The sequence below is a fragment of the Argentina silus genome, assembly GCF_951799395.1.
Source record: "Argentina silus genome assembly, chromosome: 2".
NCBI classification, from domain to species: Eukaryota; Metazoa; Chordata; class Actinopteri; order Argentiniformes; family Argentinidae; genus Argentina; species Argentina silus.
Genome location: NC_139656.1, coordinates 22,136,058 through 22,152,992, shown reverse-complemented (window position 1 = coordinate 22,152,992; position 16,935 = coordinate 22,136,058). Strand labels below are relative to the sequence as shown.

At 44.6% G+C, this 16,935-nt stretch overlaps 1 protein-coding gene across 4 annotated transcripts in view; it reads right to left on the bottom strand.

Annotated features, from left to right (window-relative positions):
• ltbp3 (latent transforming growth factor beta binding protein 3) overlaps positions 1-16,935 on the bottom strand; it is a 27,373-nt gene extending 10,438 nt beyond the window's left edge. For 3 of the 4 annotated variants that reach the window (XM_083692226.1, XM_083692227.1, XM_083692228.1), the window contains exons 1-11: positions 16,271-16,935; positions 5,480-5,758; positions 5,091-5,254; positions 4,842-4,950; positions 2,485-2,574; positions 2,087-2,203; positions 1,460-1,621; positions 1,006-1,131; positions 700-713; positions 497-566; positions 122-208 (exon numbers count right to left, since the gene is read on the bottom strand). In XM_083692226.1, the coding sequence (XP_083548352.1) occupies positions 122-208; positions 497-566; positions 700-713; positions 1,006-1,131; positions 1,460-1,621; positions 2,087-2,203; positions 2,485-2,574; positions 4,842-4,950; positions 5,091-5,254; positions 5,480-5,758; positions 16,271-16,511 (1,459 nt within the window). In that variant the 5' untranslated portion in view covers positions 16,512-16,935. The remainder of the gene's footprint in view (positions 1-121; positions 209-496; positions 567-699; positions 714-1,005; positions 1,132-1,459; positions 1,622-2,086; positions 2,204-2,484; positions 2,575-4,841; positions 4,951-5,090; positions 5,255-5,479; positions 5,759-16,270) is intronic. The other variant, XM_083692229.1, reaches the window with a different exon arrangement.

The following is a 16,935-nucleotide window of genomic DNA, read 5'->3' as shown; positions in this document are numbered from 1 at the left end:
TACCTCAGACTGGTTGAACCTGCACACTGCTGCTCTACACCGTACAGCATCGGAGAGAAAACCTCATAGGGAAGTGTTAAACGGTACATGTAGTTTTGCTTGGCAGTGCAGTGGAACTCACGTGAGACCTGCGTCTGTGCCACCTCAAAGGGGTCCCTCCCCGCGTTCACCCTGACGATGGGTTGAGGGGTGGGCTTGGCTATGATCACTGTGGGGACAGCCAGACAGATAGACAGAATGAATATCTCATGGTTACTGAAGTCGCATCATGCTAAAAGGGATAGTTCACCCAAGTGACAAAATTACATATTTGTAATTTAGGTGAACTATCCCTTTTCAGACTTTCTATGCTCTGAGAGTTCACGGTAAGTGAGTAACTGGGAGTTGTTAAGTACATAGGAGGAGATACAGAGAAGAGGGATGACAGAGAGAGGGGAGGGAGAGAAACAGTGCAGTAGGGTTTGAGATGGGAGGAGGGATGGATCAGAGAGCCTACCAGGGACTCTAGGGCCGTGGGTGCTGATAGGAGCCTGCTGCATGGGCGTGGTCACCTCTGGAGGACCCTCCTACAGGACAGAGAGAGAGAGAGAGAGAGAGAGAGAGAGAGAGAGAGAGAGACAGGCCTGTATTAGATGAGCTGCACCGCTATTTAACCTCAGGCTCATAGAACTGGTGTCTAATGAGAAATGAGTTTCTTACCAGGAGCTTGACTTCTGAAAGTGAAAACAGACAGAAGAAAACAGATTAAAATTCTGAATGACGCTGCATGCAAAATACACAGGTTCAAAGTTTTCAGAAAAACATTGACAGTGAATATAAACAACGGCATATTAAGGCTATGGTTCTAAAACACAGTTTACACAGTTAGTTAATCACAATATCCCCAGTAGCCTGCTGATATTCTCTGACAGCTCCATCTGTTTGCAGAGGACAAAGCCAGTGTTCATGGGGTCCAGGGGAACCCACCATGACTCATGCCTTAGTTTGTTGGAGGACTGGACTCACCCTCCTGCTCAGACTTGCGGGGCCCCTGGTCCGGGCTGGTGTGGATATGAGGCGGGAAGGCCACTGTCTCCCGCACACTCTGCAGGAAGTAACCCTTCCCTGCTGGACAGATCTTACTGAAGGAGGCTGGACACCAGAAGGAGAAGAACAAGAGGTGGAGAGAGAGAGAGAGAGAGAGAGAGAGAGAGGGATCGATGATCACAGATCATATTCTTTTTTTTTTTAATATATCATAATTTTCATCATCTTGTTATTCAGTATGAGCACCTCCGGTGCAGGAACCAGGATGAGATAACTGATACACTGACCTGTACTATCATGGGATACATTCATAGCCTCCACCCAACTGACCCATCATCAGACTGTGTGATGAGCCCGTCCTCCGATTTCTACCTCCACCAGCCTCCACTGATCAGATACTACTGCCCCTGTCCTCCTCCATCAGCCCACTCACCAGTGCCATCTTGGGGACACCTGTCACAGTTGCTGCCCCAGGCCTTCCCCACGGTGCAGCAGCACATCTCCTGAGACAGGTGTGTGGGCAGGGCGTGCTCACAGCGGCCCGCCTCGGTCACCATGAGAAAACACAGGCCCTGCTCAAACGCCAACGGAGACTCTGACATCCGGGAGGACCAATGGAACATGGAGGAGAACAGAACAGAGGGTGGTGTTATGGCAATGAGATAACAAGAGAGTACCTTTTCTTAAAGAGGAAATCAAATGGAATTCCTATGGTACAGATGGATGGCATTTGTGTCAAAACTGCATTGAAAATACTGGAACATCAAAGGCAACCTGGAAACTCTAATATTTGACGACAGGTTTGTGAATTCTAAACCTACACAGCGTTATACAGGTGGAGGGTCCTCTCTTGACCTACAGACTGTGAACAAATGAAAGACTCCAATAATTCAACTACACACCCTGCAGATGAGCCCCAGGTGGGACTACCAGACAAGGGGAATAAGAAAGTTAAGAGCTGCTTCTATAAAATGTGTTGGCGTATTGAACACAAAGCCTGGCCTGGTCTGCAGTGATCAGAGGAGCACATGTCTGGAGGTAGGAGGGGGCTCTCACTCACCCACACATCTGGTCCTGTCCAGGACAAAGCCAGCCTTACAGGCACACAGAAAGCTGCCCTGCGTGTTCAGACACTCCCCGTTCTGACACACCCCCTGCATGGTGCACTCGTTGATGTCTTCAAGGTGACAGATGGAAGGCGTGAGAGGGCGAAAGAGGGAGAGGGAGAAGACAGAGAGAGAGGTGAGATATGAAGATTGTGATTTCTTATCCTCAAAGTAGAAAAAGCAGGAGCACATAGTAGCGCAGGGATGGACACTTGCTAGTGGAGAATATATTGTGTTGTGAGTTCTCAACTTTGACTTGATCATCTGCTATGCTCAAATTGGTCAAAGTAGCCAGCATCCCCCTGCTTCACTGTCATGTGTTGGAGGAGCCAGGGGAGCGTTGGTGTGTTACCTTGACAGTGGGTGCTGTTGAGCCTCTTGTAGCCCTGGGGGCAGGTAGAGCCATAGTCCTCGATGATGGTCTGGAGCTTCACTGGAGTGTCTGAGGGAGAGGGGGATGGAGACAGGAGAGACAATGGGAGAATATAAAAGATGAAAAGGATGAAGGTGGCAGAGGAGCAGGGCAGAGGAGGAGTGCGGGTGGAAGAAAGAGAGAGAAGTGGGCTCAGGAAGTGTAAAAGAGAGAAAGAGTGGCTTGATATACAACATTATCTGAAAGCTACACACATAGAGACAGAGACATAGAAACACTGGGGTGAAAATTCGAGAAATACGCTACATATCTGAGAAGGCCTAGTCCATTAATAAGACCACCGTCATACTGTACATCAGGAGTACCCCACCCTGCTTCTAGCAATAGTGTCATCTTTTCTCCCAGTTAGTCACAGAGTTAGCTCATACAGCTGTGCTTTGTTTAGTCTGAACACACTGCCATCATAGACAGATGGCATGTGTGTGTGTGTGTGTGTGTGTGTGTGTGTGTGTGTGTATGTGTGTGTATGTGTATGTATGTGTGTGTGTGTGTGTGTGTGTGTGTGTGTGTGTGTGTGTGTGTGTGTGTGTGTGTGTGTGTGTGTGTGTGTGTGAGAGAGAGAGAGAGAGACTCTCTGGGACGGTGATGTGTACAAAGATGACACACATTTGATCAGACCCTGGGATTGAGGGAATATAGGGTATCCAAGCGTGAGCAAGAGCGAAACTATTGGAGGGGAAAGGAAAATAAAAAGGAGAAGAAAGACCATGCCAAACTCCACCTAGTCTGAGACAGAAGGATTAAATAGAAAGAAAGCACAAATGAAAAAAGGTCATGCTCTACAAGTCGATTTTCCACAAAGGAGAAAAATGGTAAGAATGTTTTTTGTGGGTAATTGTTGAAGCATTGCCTTCCAGAATTACTGTACGAAACAGAAGAAAACAGAAATGTAAAAAAAAAACACTTCCCTAGAAATGTCCTCAATCATATTTTCCTCTTGTCCTTTTTATTTTACTTTACAACAAAACAGATGAGCAGACAAGAATCCTGCTGTCCTAAGTTGAAAGAATAACCAGTTCTAGAACTTTCTGACAAAGGTTGCATTGTCTGACTCAGAACTGAGGAATGGCGTAATAGAAAAATGGAAAAAGGTAAGTGGCCAAGATTTTTCGTGGGGCGCAGCTTGAAATTCAATCTTTCTGCAATGCGATGACAGTCTTCCACTGGGCAGATACATAGGAACACACGTAACTGCAAAGTGGAACTTAATTCCACTCTCTTTGTCTCACTGTCTCTCCCTCTCTCTCTCTCTCTCTCTCTCTCTCTCTCTCTTTCTCTCTCTCTCTCTCTCTCACACACACACACACACACACACACACACACACACACACACACACACACACACACACACACACACACACACACATGCACACGCAAACACAGTACACACATTTTACACATAAATTGCTTGTGCTAATGCGTGCTCATTTTTTCATAAACTGGCAGTGAATCATTCACAAGAAGTTTGATGTTTTTGGCTCCATAAACAATGACTTTGCTAATCCATTTAGCAGAAGAGAGACTCCGAGCAGATACATATTCACCAGGGAATCTAATCAAACACTAAAGAAAACTGTTTCTGATACTATCTATCTGATACATTGTAATAACAAAAGGTACTACATAGTCCTACAAAAGGTACTACTCTTCGAACTAACAGTTCTATATGGAACCAAAAAAGGTTCCTTGCTTTGAGGTCCCATGCTTATATTACACAAAAGACACCCCTAAAAGTGCTATATAGAATTAAGAAGAACCATATGGGGTTCTCTAAATGGTTCTAAATAGAACCATGTATGGTGCCATTTATGAATCATGGTATATACTATAACCTTAGATGGTTTTCTGGGGAATTGTGAATTTCAGATCTTTATGTTGTAATATCTCAATGTACTGTACATGTGTTGTTGGTTCTTGTTTAATTCTAACTGTATTACATATGTGCATGTATTGCATATGTGCATATGTTCATGTGACATCCCAACTTCAACTTTGCATTCCGTGGAATGAGATTGGTAAAAAGGTTCCAAATAGCACCTATTTGATGAAAAGGTGAAAAGATTAAAAAAAGCACATTTTTGATGAAATGGTTCTATAAATGAGTTTGTTGCACCTCAATGGTTCCATGAAGAACCCATAAGAACCTTTTTTTTCTAAGGGTGCAGTTAGGGATTGAAGACAGATCACAGATAAGGGAAAGGCGAAAGGCAGATCACCAGTAGCAGATAGATAGACAAGCATACACTTAAGAAGTCAATTCTGCGACAGTTACTCACATGGTACTTTAATGGGGCATTTATAGCATTTATTTTGCCCCCAGGAATTGCCGACACTGCCACAGCAGTCCTCCTGGTTGGTCAGTACAGGGAGGGGGGTACTGCTACACTGAAGCACATGGCGTGAGAGAGAGAAAGAAAACAAGGGAAATGCACACAATGGCAATTGAAAAACCACAGCAAATCCATTGTATGACAATTATTACAATACAATGTTCATGACTTCATGGCAAGGCCTGTCTGACTCACAGCTTGCTTGGGCGTGGTCTCCTGGAAGCACCGCCCTCTGGGTTTGTGCGTCTGAGGGGTCAAGCGTGGCCCAGCTTTATGAGGGGGCTTGGCATCTGATTGGTCAAGAGGATGAATGACAACAGAGGTGTCTGCTGTGTGGTGGACACGTACATTAATCTGCACTGGAGAGAGAGAGAGAGGGAGAGAGAGAGAGAGAGAGAGAGAGAGAGAGGAGAGAGAGAGAGAGAGAGAGAGAGAGGAAATTACATGCGTGTGACTACAGTTCATTACAATGCCACCCAAAACAAAGTTCTACTGTGTATGAGCAATAATGTCAGATTCGGATCACAAGCAGTGGGTACTTATGTGTTGTGGTTTCATTGTCCACAATGGCATATGAAGGGTACCTTCTGATGAGTGGTGGCTCCCCTGTGCCAGGGGGAGGGTGAACACAGAGCTGGTCTGTGCCAGCTGCAGGCGTCCCATGACCGCCTGCTCCCCCTGGCTCTGTCCGTCTGGCAGCATTGATAGGGTGTAGACGGGTTGCTTGTTGCCCCTCGCCGCCTGGGCCTCGGGCATCTGGCGCAACGGGAACTGGCACAGCCGACCAGTGAAACCAGGTGGGCACAGGCAGTGAGTTCGCGAGCTGCACACACCTCCATTCATACACGTCAGTGGGCACACCACTGCAGAGACAGAGAGGGAAGGGGGAGGAGGAATAGGAAGGGGTTTATTAGTCATATATAAATAAATAAAAACATAAAATATACAAATACATACATATAATAAACAATCAGCCCACAAGCAGCAACGGTGTTGAAATATATACACATCATCCAAACAGAGTAAAGTCTATAAAGTCTATAAAGTTTAAGTTTTAATGCAACCTGGAGGATGTCAGAGAATGATGGATTCTGGGACAGAGTTCTTAACAAGGTTCAATAGTTAAAGGGGCAATCTAGGATTGTTATGCATATGCATATGCAAATGCAATATGCATTTCTGGACTTTGGGAAAAAAAAATATAACCATTGATTCTTGAAGACTTATAAATATAACTTATAAATGCCTCATGAAATTAGTTCTGTCTTACCCCATCAGAACCCAAAATATAAGCATGTCACTTCATTGTTGTCAACAATGTAATTGTAAACAAACACTGTATAGCTTCAACACATATTGCAACCATAGCACCTTCTATGATTTTGAGAGTGATTACATTTCTCCAGCCCTATCCCTTAGCTGTTTACCACAACAAAAAAAATAGATTACTGCTAAGCCCAAACCATCAATATAGCCAAGTGGAAAACAATACATTACTGTCTCAAGATTTCTCAAGGCTATGAGTCACCTCCTAAAAAGTCAATTTGGATTCCAGGCCTAAATAGTATTGTCAAGTTACATCAACTTAATGTACAAACAAGCTTCTACAGCCAATCAGCAGCAGCGGGCGGAACTGGCTGTGGATGAGGGCAGGCCAGAGCAGTGATACGAATGACAGGTTTTTATTGGAATATGGAAAAGATTTGAAACCATGGGAGCTCTGCCTAAGAGAACAATCTTCATGCCACATATACTTCCTGTTGGGTTTTTTTTGTGTTTACTTTTACAGTAGCTCCCTTTCTCCCTACAAAGGACAGGCAGAGGAAACAGTGGGAGATATTCACCAGAGACAATAAACCCAGGTACCTGTAGCTAGGCATATCACACATAGTCAAACAAAATGTACAAAATAATGTTAACACTAACTAATAGAAGTTAACGACTTATCTACTATTCAATCCCAAAATGTTGTTGTGTCTGTCCCATATTTGTGTTCATGAAAGAAATCTGAAAATGAGACTCATATCTAGCATTTCTACCAGTCATATCACTACGCGGCTGCAGCAGGAGTTCCTGGGTAGGCAGAGACAGCTCAGCACATCTTACAAGACCCACCCAGTGGTTGAGACGAGGCGAGGAGAGGCCTTTTGAGTGAGCAGAGCACGCACTCACACTCACACACACACACACACACACACACACACACACACACACACACACACACACACGCACACACACACACACACACAGACACACAAACACACACACTGAAGCAATTAGGCCTGGACTGCCTGGGAGTCTAGGCCGCTGTGTAATGACGGGACTAGATCACCTCAAACACAGCAAGGACATCTTTAACCAATGCAAGTCAGGCAAAAAAGCTGCTGAAGAAATCACAGCCATAATCTGTAGCAGAATGGGCTGTTCTGATGCAGCCTGCACTGCCTGCCTGCACCATAATTACATGTGACAGTTGTCTTTAACCATAGGACTCGGCACAGGCAGCAACATGCAGGATCAGGTTGGGAGGCTCAGTGATAACATCAAAAAACCTGGAGAGCTAGCTAGCCCAGTCTGGAAAAGACTTCAGCGCAGAGCTCTCAAGACCTCCATTGTCTGTCTGTGACTATAAGGGTTGTCATTTTTGCATTAGTACAGAAGGCTGGAAGAAGAAGAGAGGGAAAGAAAACCCAAGAAAGCTTTGGGGATTGTATAATGGAGAAGAGCAGACAAAGAGAGAAAGAGGGAAAGAAAGAAAGAAAGAAAGAAAGAAAGAAAATAAAAGAAAGACATGGGTGTAACCTCCTTCCAAAACCCGATTATACAACCTAAACCCACAGAGACTGGAGAGACAACATACTGTAGGAAAAGTCTGGTAAGACTCGGGGAGAGGGCCTGTCTGGGAGACAGAGGGTGTTACAGTAAGACCAGACCCTCTGACGGGGATCTGGAGCTCACAGTAGTGAAACATATCTACACACACGCCCATATATATATATATATCGATGACTAACAACAAGAAGATTTTGTATGAAAAAATAACACAGCCCAAAATTATACCTCTGTCTCCAAGAAAATGCTGTGCACATGCCATGACGCAGACTGTACAGCAGTTGCGGTAATTTAAAAAAGTCAGGTGAATGAGTCCTTTTGATGTTGTGAAAGAAGCCCAGCATGGGGTTGTACAACAGAGAGCAGCACATAGCTGCCATTTTTCAGCACACCTCACTCTGTAGCAGCTTGGGTGGAGGACTTGGTCCTGAGTGTGACAGGCTAACCACATCTCCTATCAGGAGTACAGGGTGGACATTCAGGTCCAATCATCAGAACCAACCACAGTGGACCAGACAGGGCCAGGAGGAGTCAGTCTCCCTCTCCTCCACATCTGCTTCCTCTATCAAAGTCCAGGACAGTCTGCAAGACCTGATTGTAAAACACATGGACTAATGCTTTCTGCAGACTGCGTGTGTGTGCGTGCGTGCGTGTGTGCGTGCGTGTGTGCGTGCATGCGTGCGTGTGTGTGTGAGAGAGAGAGAGTGAGTGAGTGAGTGAGCGAGTGATAGTGAGATCTTTATGATGCAATCATGATACATTCCACAGCATCCATGAGTTAACGGCTAGTTTCAGTCATGAAACTCTAAAACTCTCAGACAAAATGGTTAACACTATCTAGACTATATCATACATAGTAGCCCTATATCATACAGCCAGTCTATGAAATCCATTCTCCTAATGGATATACTATAAAACTAAACCATTTCATAATCAGGCCATACCCTTCAGGAAATGTGTTTCCAATTATGCTCACATCTCAGTTTTACATTACACCATCTTAATGCCATGTCTTTGAAAAATACATTTCATTCGCAAAATTGGCTCATGAGGTATGTTCCAAAGTGCAGTCAAAAGGCAAATCTTTTTCCCATCCAGCATTCACTGGAAGCAAAAGAGAGAAAAGAGAGGGGAGAGAAAGAGGGAGAAAGGAAAAATGTGTTTGTTTCAAAGCTCTTCTCGACAGAGTGCTTTATGTGACAGAGGAGTGAGAGCTCTTTCCTCATCATGCCATGATTTAGACTGAGACAGTGTCAGGGGCATAGCCAGGCTTCTCCACAGGGGGCACTGCAGGAAATGGAGTGAGAGAGAGTGAGAGAGAGAGAGGGGGGGGGGGAGAGAGAGAGAGGGGGGGGGGGGGGGAGAGAGAGAGAGAGAGAGAGAGAGAGAGAGAGAAAGAAAGGGCTCAAGGGGAGGGAATAAGGGAGGGTAGAGGGATGGATGGATAGTGGGGGAGACGGAGAGTGGGGTTGTGGAAAAGAAAATGAAAGCTATGATGGAAAAACAGTGAAAAGGATCCAAATCTTCTGTTTCATTGGCTATTGCTTCTCCAGATGCACAGGGACTTTCTCAGAGGCATACCTGTCATTCTTCAACTGTTGTGTGAGCAAGCTCAGGCAACGACACACAAAGATACACACACTTGTGCACACACATAAACTGTACCAACATGAGCTTTCACACACACACACACACACACACACTAAAAAATGTATAATAAAACTCAGCTCATATCAAAGATTATACACTTAATACCAGTAAGAGGACCCAACTCATACAGTATTTCAGCAGGAGCTTTTGTAATGGGAATCTCCTGCCTGTCTGTACACTGTGTGCAGAGGGAGGAGGAGTGTGTGTGTCTGTGCGAGGGGCGCCCTCTGTGTGCCCCAGGGGTTTTGCTCTGACTGTGGCCACCCACCCACTCACTTCTGTCTGTCTGGAGATGACGCAGCAGCCACCCCCAACAGCATCCATCCAACCGCAGCCTCACCCTCCCACCTCAAATATTCCCTACTCTAAATGAACAAATTATAGCCCTTGATGCTCCAGTTCAAACACCATCACATACAGTTAACTGTAAGAAGAAGCAATCCATCAGTCAAACTGACAATCTGTCAGTGAAGACAAGTGATCTTCTAATGGCTAAGAAAATAGCTTTTCATCAGATAAAGTTCTTTTGGGTTTAACACTATGGGATCATATGCCACCAATGATAGCCAGAGTGTGTGTTACAGCAGAGTGAGTCTTAGACCAGACCACCAGAAAATACAATCTAATAAAGCCTAGTTATGCAATGGCAGCAAAGCCTTCTGTAATGCACACTAACATACTTGGCAATAACAGAGAGAAAGATGACGCATTATGGGTCACTAGCAATGATTCAATGGCGTTACTAAGCTCCATGACCCATCCAAAATCAATTCACTTTCCTTCCTTCATACTCACCACCAAAACATTTCCAATTGACAATGACAAAGACAACATTGCACCATAAGAACAACCACCACTACCACCACCACCACTACTACTATTAAAAAGGGCATGATCACAATAATGAAGCATCTTATGACGCGTTTTGCCTCCACGGTCAGTATAAAAGCAAGAAACCACATCCCCAAATATGCAGGCCTGCTTTTAACTGGTGCTGTGAGACCACATACTGCATACACAGAGTGGCCCAAGGATGGGGCCAGACTTCTGTAGCTGTATCCATAGCCCAGAGTCAATGACATAATCACTGCCTTTTTAAAACAGGCCTGAGAAAGTCTCCTCTGCTTCCTCCTGTCGACTTGCAGGCCGCCTGGGAGCTGGGTCCACTGTTGACTGAGCGGACTCCAAATACCCATACTGCACCTCTGCAACGTTTTCACAATGTTGAGTCACAAAATGAGCCTCGTCTTTAACAGTCAGTTACCACAAAATGATCTGGAACATACACATATTTTGAAGAATTAATAATAGTTTATAGATAATTGGTATAATTACCATGAAAGTGCTGTGAGAACAATTTTGTACCGAGTATCTCTCAAGTGGGTTTATAATATGTATTTATGCTTCATGCACGCTGAGGAAGACACACACACCATAACACGTCATTGTGCATTAAGTTTATTAATTGGAGTGCTGTCCATTTTTCATTTGCCATGATATTCTATGAGGATTCAGCACACTGTACTATTGAATATGTTTTTGAAATAAGCACATTGTTTCTTTCATTTATAATTATCCAAACCAGCACTCCAACCCCTGATTGCACACATTGATTTCCCATGTCATGAAGGTGCGGTATGAGAAGTTGTTTCCATGGCCCAAAGGTGGGCATGAACCCAGTGTAACCCTGGCAGGCCCCACTGGCAGAGACATGGATCTCTACTGGAAAGAGAGAGACAGACAGAATCTTGGCACCAGCTCCCAGTGAGGTCATATAATCACAGGCTTAATCCCACTGTCACTGCAGCCTTCAACAGCAGACAGGTAGAGGAGCGCTGACACTGCATAGCTGAGCTGATGTCAGAGATCGGCCCGCCCGGCGGCGCTCCCATCAGCAGGGCACTGGAACAGTAGCTGTAGTGGCAGCAGTGTCTTTGCCTCCCCGCCCCCCCCTCTCCCTGGCAGCAGTATTATTCTGTATTTACCCTGGCTAATCGCTCTGCCGCTCCAGAGGACTGGCGGGGGTGCAGTCACATAGTCTCACAGCACTCACATTCCACTGGCCAGCTTTAAATAACTGCTCCCTTTCTCCCCCTCACTAAGCAAATCGGAGGGAAAGCGTGTTAAAGATGGCAAACCAGACTGTTTGTTTGAGCTGTGCTCAATATTGCCCCTCAAATGCGAGACAGCCTCCACCCTGACACACACCCGCTGTGTTCCCTCATCACCTGGTAAAAAATGACCTCTAATTGGTGTTTTGTTTTTGGAGCTTCTGCTGCCAAAAACAATTTGGCTCGTGCAACTTTTTTTTCCAAACCTGTGCCGAATTCTTGACTTGAATGGAGCCAGTGACGGGAATAGCCCAGAGTAGGAGGAATCTAATTCCATGAGAAATCCCTGTTAAGATCACAAAATAAACATGTGACTGTGTGTGTATGTGACCTGGTGCAGTAAAAGCCCTAACAGATATCAACAAATACCAGGATTGGACGTCAAAGAGAAAACGGCGGGTCTGACCCCACATAACCCAAGATATTTTGCCTCTCTACGAGAGAGCAGGCTGAATAAGAAAGAGCCCAACCATTCACCCATAAACATTAAAACACAGCCTTGAGGGAAGACTGATGACATGGCACCGAACACACACACACTAAATGTAGAGTTCACTGAGGGTGAGGCTCATGAGGAGCTTTTGCAATGACTGAGACGAGAGGCAGTGTGTGTGTGTGTGTGCGTGCGTGCGTGCGTCTCTCTCTCTCTTACTCACTACCTCAAACACGCATATGCACGCGCACACACACACACACACACACAACACAACACAACACAACACAACACAACAACCCAACCCATCACACTCCAGTGTTTAATGTCGGAGAATCCGCCTCTCTCTTTGGCCTTGAGAGAAGGACTGACAGAGAGGATGTGTGAGCAGGGGAGCTTCACCTCACCTCAGGGCACAGCCAGGCCTGTGGCACACAGTGGAGTGGTGCAGGTTTCTGGGTTTCCCGTGTTAGACCACAGCATCCATAACTTGGCATCAGAGGAGGAAGTGAGTGTGGGGAAGAGCAGAGAGGAAAAATAAACTGTCTAAACAGGGAGAGAGAGAGAGAGAGAGAGAGAGAGAGAGAGAGAGAGAGAGAGAGAGAGAGAGAGAGAGAGAGAGAGAGAGAGAGCAGCTCCAGTTCTGCCTGTTTTACTGACTTCTCTTTTACCTTTCATTCTCCCATGGACCTTTGACCCATACACAGTGAAGACCAAAACAAACTGCTGAAAATGTGTGAGGCAGCTGAGTCCTCTGAATAAGCACATTATTAGTATCCAATTACTCATTAAACTCAATCAAAAAATAGCTTTTGTGCATGACCACATGGGCTATTTTGAAAATGGCCATGACAAGTCCTCAAGTGACATCCATTCCATAGACGGTCCATCCCAAGGGAGACATGGATAGAGAGGGATGTGTCACTCATATACGAGTAGAATGGAGGGAGAGGTCCTTCAGGCATTGAGTAGAGAAATGCCTTCGAGAGAGACTGAGATCAGCACAGCTCAGGGGAGGGAATGTTATTAAGCTGTGTGCACTGCAGTGCCATGCCAAGTGCAACATGAGTTGAGGAAACAGAGAGATAGAGATGCGTTGCTACAAAAGGGGATATGACTGGTCTCAGAGAACCAGGTCTCGTTTGAGGGGAGAGCAGCTGCTGTCAGCCAGGCTGATGGATGGGAATGCCTCTGTGGTAGCAACCTTCGAGGAGGAGAAAGGCACCGTCCACCACCCCTCGCCCAAAACAGAGCCGTGGGCAGTCACACAGGAGGCAAGAGGATACAAGAGGGAGGGTTGGGGTGGGGGGGTGGGGGTTGGGATGTATGTCTAGAAGTGACCTCACTGGATTCCCATTCCATGTCTCTTTAGTCATGAGCTGCTTCCCTCAGACCGAGACAACCAACACAAGCTCTATGAACACGACATGGACATGACACATAACAATACCTGTCGGATTCAAAGAAAACCCACTGGCAGACTCTTTTCCTGTGTAGAACCGGCTACAAATGAAATGTATGTAACAATGACAGCAAAGTATGTCAACATGCTGTCAACATGCATGCAGACGCAATCTCTGATATGATTATGTGTCTGAAATGACTCATGACTATGACAAGATGGTACTGAGATAAGAATGATAAGAATACAATGAAAGAAAAAAATTAGTTATCAAATGGGCTTTTGATACATGTTTCATAACTGAACATATAAGAGAGTATTGCTGATTGTGACGCTAGTTAACTTACTTATCTATTGTCTTATATGATTGCCCTATGGTGTGTAACACAGCCATTCTAGTTAAGGTACAGATTTCACAGAGGCCTTGTCCAGACACAGGGTGGCCTCTCTCTTTCGCTGCTGATTTATGATCCTGTAAAGTAGCTGATACCACTCTAACCTTGCAGAATCTCCTACAGTACCCTGTCAGAGGGCTGGGTGGTCTCTCACTCCCCCAGTGGAGCAACAAGCACAAACCTTCACATCATCACCCAGCAGTCATCAAAGAAGACAGCACAAAGCCTCTAAAATTCCTAAACATTATATATCATGGTATCCAACAACTGATCCATGATATACCAGTTGATCGTTTTATCTAGAGGGTGATATAACCTATGAGATGATCTATGGTGAGATCAAATATTCCTTTGAAAGAAGCTTTGATATAACTTAGAAGGAGCCTAGAATCAGGTGGGATTCAAATAAAAAAAGAACCATATATTTATCATTTCACTGTTTGACTGGAATTGGACTTTGTGTCAATGCTCATTCAAATGACCAGGACAGTACAGTAAGTACTGTAGAGTACAGTAAGTACACTCCTTCACAGTGAATCAGTTACTCAACTGAATTCTAGAGACAGCGGGAAAATGTAATACTTGTAATACTAGAAATATTAGACAAAAGGAGTACTAATCAGATATGAAATAAATGAGGAACAATCTTGCCAAAACTACAACTGTCATGTATGGCCTATGAGGCTTGCAAGAACTCTCTGAAACACACCTACCCCAAATCTCAAACCAGCCCAAGCAACTATTTCATGTCTTTTTTCCATAAGATTCTACACGGGTTTAACCCATTTGTTGTTTTGCTGGGCAATTCTAAAATCATTAGGCAGCAAATGAGTGCTCTTGGAAATGACTGCTCCAGGGCAAGAGTTTGGCAGGTCTGCTCAGTCTAGGCCTCAGCCTCAGTGTGGTGGTGACGTCACACCCACACAGATATGGAAAACGGTTCATATTGTTGTCTGATCGCGGCCATTTTAACATATTAGAGAGAAAATTCCACTTGTCCAGAGAGTCCAAAGCAGTCGACACACTCAAACACACACTGCTGGTCTGCCAAAGGCTGACACTGGCTCAGGTTGCACTCTGTGGCCCCTGCCAGTTTGATTCCTCAAAGCAAATGTGCAGATTCCATAAAACAAACAATCCTGTGCAGCACTGTAATTAGAACTGTGGTATGGAGCGCCATTTTTACGGTTTTCAAATAAAAGGGTGAGCAGGTTCATTCACAGTGCTTTTTTTTTTTTTTATGGTGACCAAAAAGCTCATTATATTGTTATGAACAAACTGTAGTTCTGCAATGAAGGGCTGATGGTGGCACACAGCTCAGAACAGATTAAATTAAAGTTAAATTCACTTTCAATTCAATTCAATAAACTGTATCCACTGAAAACTGATTTCACTGCAAAATTCCAAAACAAAATCTGTATGTCAACCCGGTAACCTAAAATTACAGTCATGAGCTGCTTAAGAAAAATCATAACATGGTAAACTCTGTGTAAATGTATAGGAAATGTGTAAGCCTAAGTGAATGTGAATGTTGCTCAAACCCCCTTGACCACAGAGCCCTGCCGCCGACCCTTCAAGGACGGCCCCTGCACACATTTCCATAAATGTAGCTTTCACAGTGACTGAATCAGTTTTCTCATTTATTTTTACCACTGCAGTTTATTTTTGGGTTCTGTTTGCAATCTAAAGCAAATCTTAGTCTGTGCGCCTTAATTAGGGGGTTGGAGTGTGTGTGTGGGGGGGGAATCACACTAAAATAACTCTGGGGCCCCATACAGATAAACAGAGCAATGGACACCCCTTAATCACAGTTTATGAAAAAAACTGAGCAAATAATAACAGTACTCTCTCAAAACAGAGACAATATATTTCCTAGGTCTAACTACTGTGATCCGTCAAAGCAGATAAGTGTTTAAAAGTAAACTGACAAGGCTGTGTTCAAACGCAATAATGAAGATAAAAATAGGCTGGTTCTGTTTTCATTGTGAGAGTGTGACCTGGTGCTGCTCGCCATCTCTATACTGGGTAGTGGGAGGGGGAACAGTAAACTCCAGTGTCAGCTGTGTAGGGCCTGGAGAGTAGACTGCATGGCTCCGTGCCTTACCACAGTTTATCTGATACATTGCAGAAAGACTCAACTCATGCCAGCCAGACAATGTGGAGAAGAGATTGGAGGAGGGGGAAAGATGAAATATGCCGATTAGACAACTGTAGTGTGTGAGATTGATACTGAGATTTAGATTGTGTTGTTTCTTTGATCATTTAATTTGTAGAGAAAATGTTGAGGGAATCTACATCTTAAAAAAACAAAACACACACAATTTAGTAGATAAATGGCATTGGAGATTGTGTAATAGGGCAAATCACACTGCATTTCTGATTTATTAATAATTTTCTCCCAAGTAAAAGCATTGAGATTTTCAAGGTTCAGTAATAATAAGAGGTAAAATAACAGCATAATAACTTGTGGAGCCTGGATAAAGAATGGAATCTTCAATTCACAGAAAAGTAGGCTATTGGATCATCATCTCATCACATCACCTCTCACTCACCCACTCTAAAGCCAGGCCCTGTGAGAGTATCCGCTGATTGTCCATTCTCTCCTATGAGGGTGGTATTGTTGCCCTGCTCACAGGTGTCCTGGCACTGGCCTTTCAAGCAAATCCTCTTGCAGATCAGAGGGGCGATGACCACTTTGAAACGCTCCCGAGTGGATGCGCGCTCGGCGCACCAGGCCAGCCTCTGGACACCCAGCCAGATGACTAGCAGATGGGAAATGATTAGAGAAGGCATCCTGGCATCCTAAACTGCCGTAAGCGAAGAGAAGGGGGCATTCACGGTGGCACAACGGAATGCTGCTGTTGCTGACAACTTTTCCCGAACCAAACCACAAAATGAACGGTGGGCCTTCTTTTTAATCGAAAAATGAAAACAACCGACCAACTTCCGGAGGTATTTCCAATTTTGATTATAAAGGTGGCTCAAAAGTGCGGAGAAAACTCTGATGTTAGAATATACGTCTTCTTCCCTCCTTTCCCTCTAATGTAAATTTCAGTCTCCCCGCATATAACAATTATTCACTTGGAAACGTAAATTGTGTGGCATTTTCATTTTTGCTAAAATACAGCACGTCGTTAAATACCCAAAAGTTACCGAGAGAACTTTTCCCTTTTCCTATCCGCTTTCTCGCTCGCCTTTCTCCCTGCTGTTGCTTGGA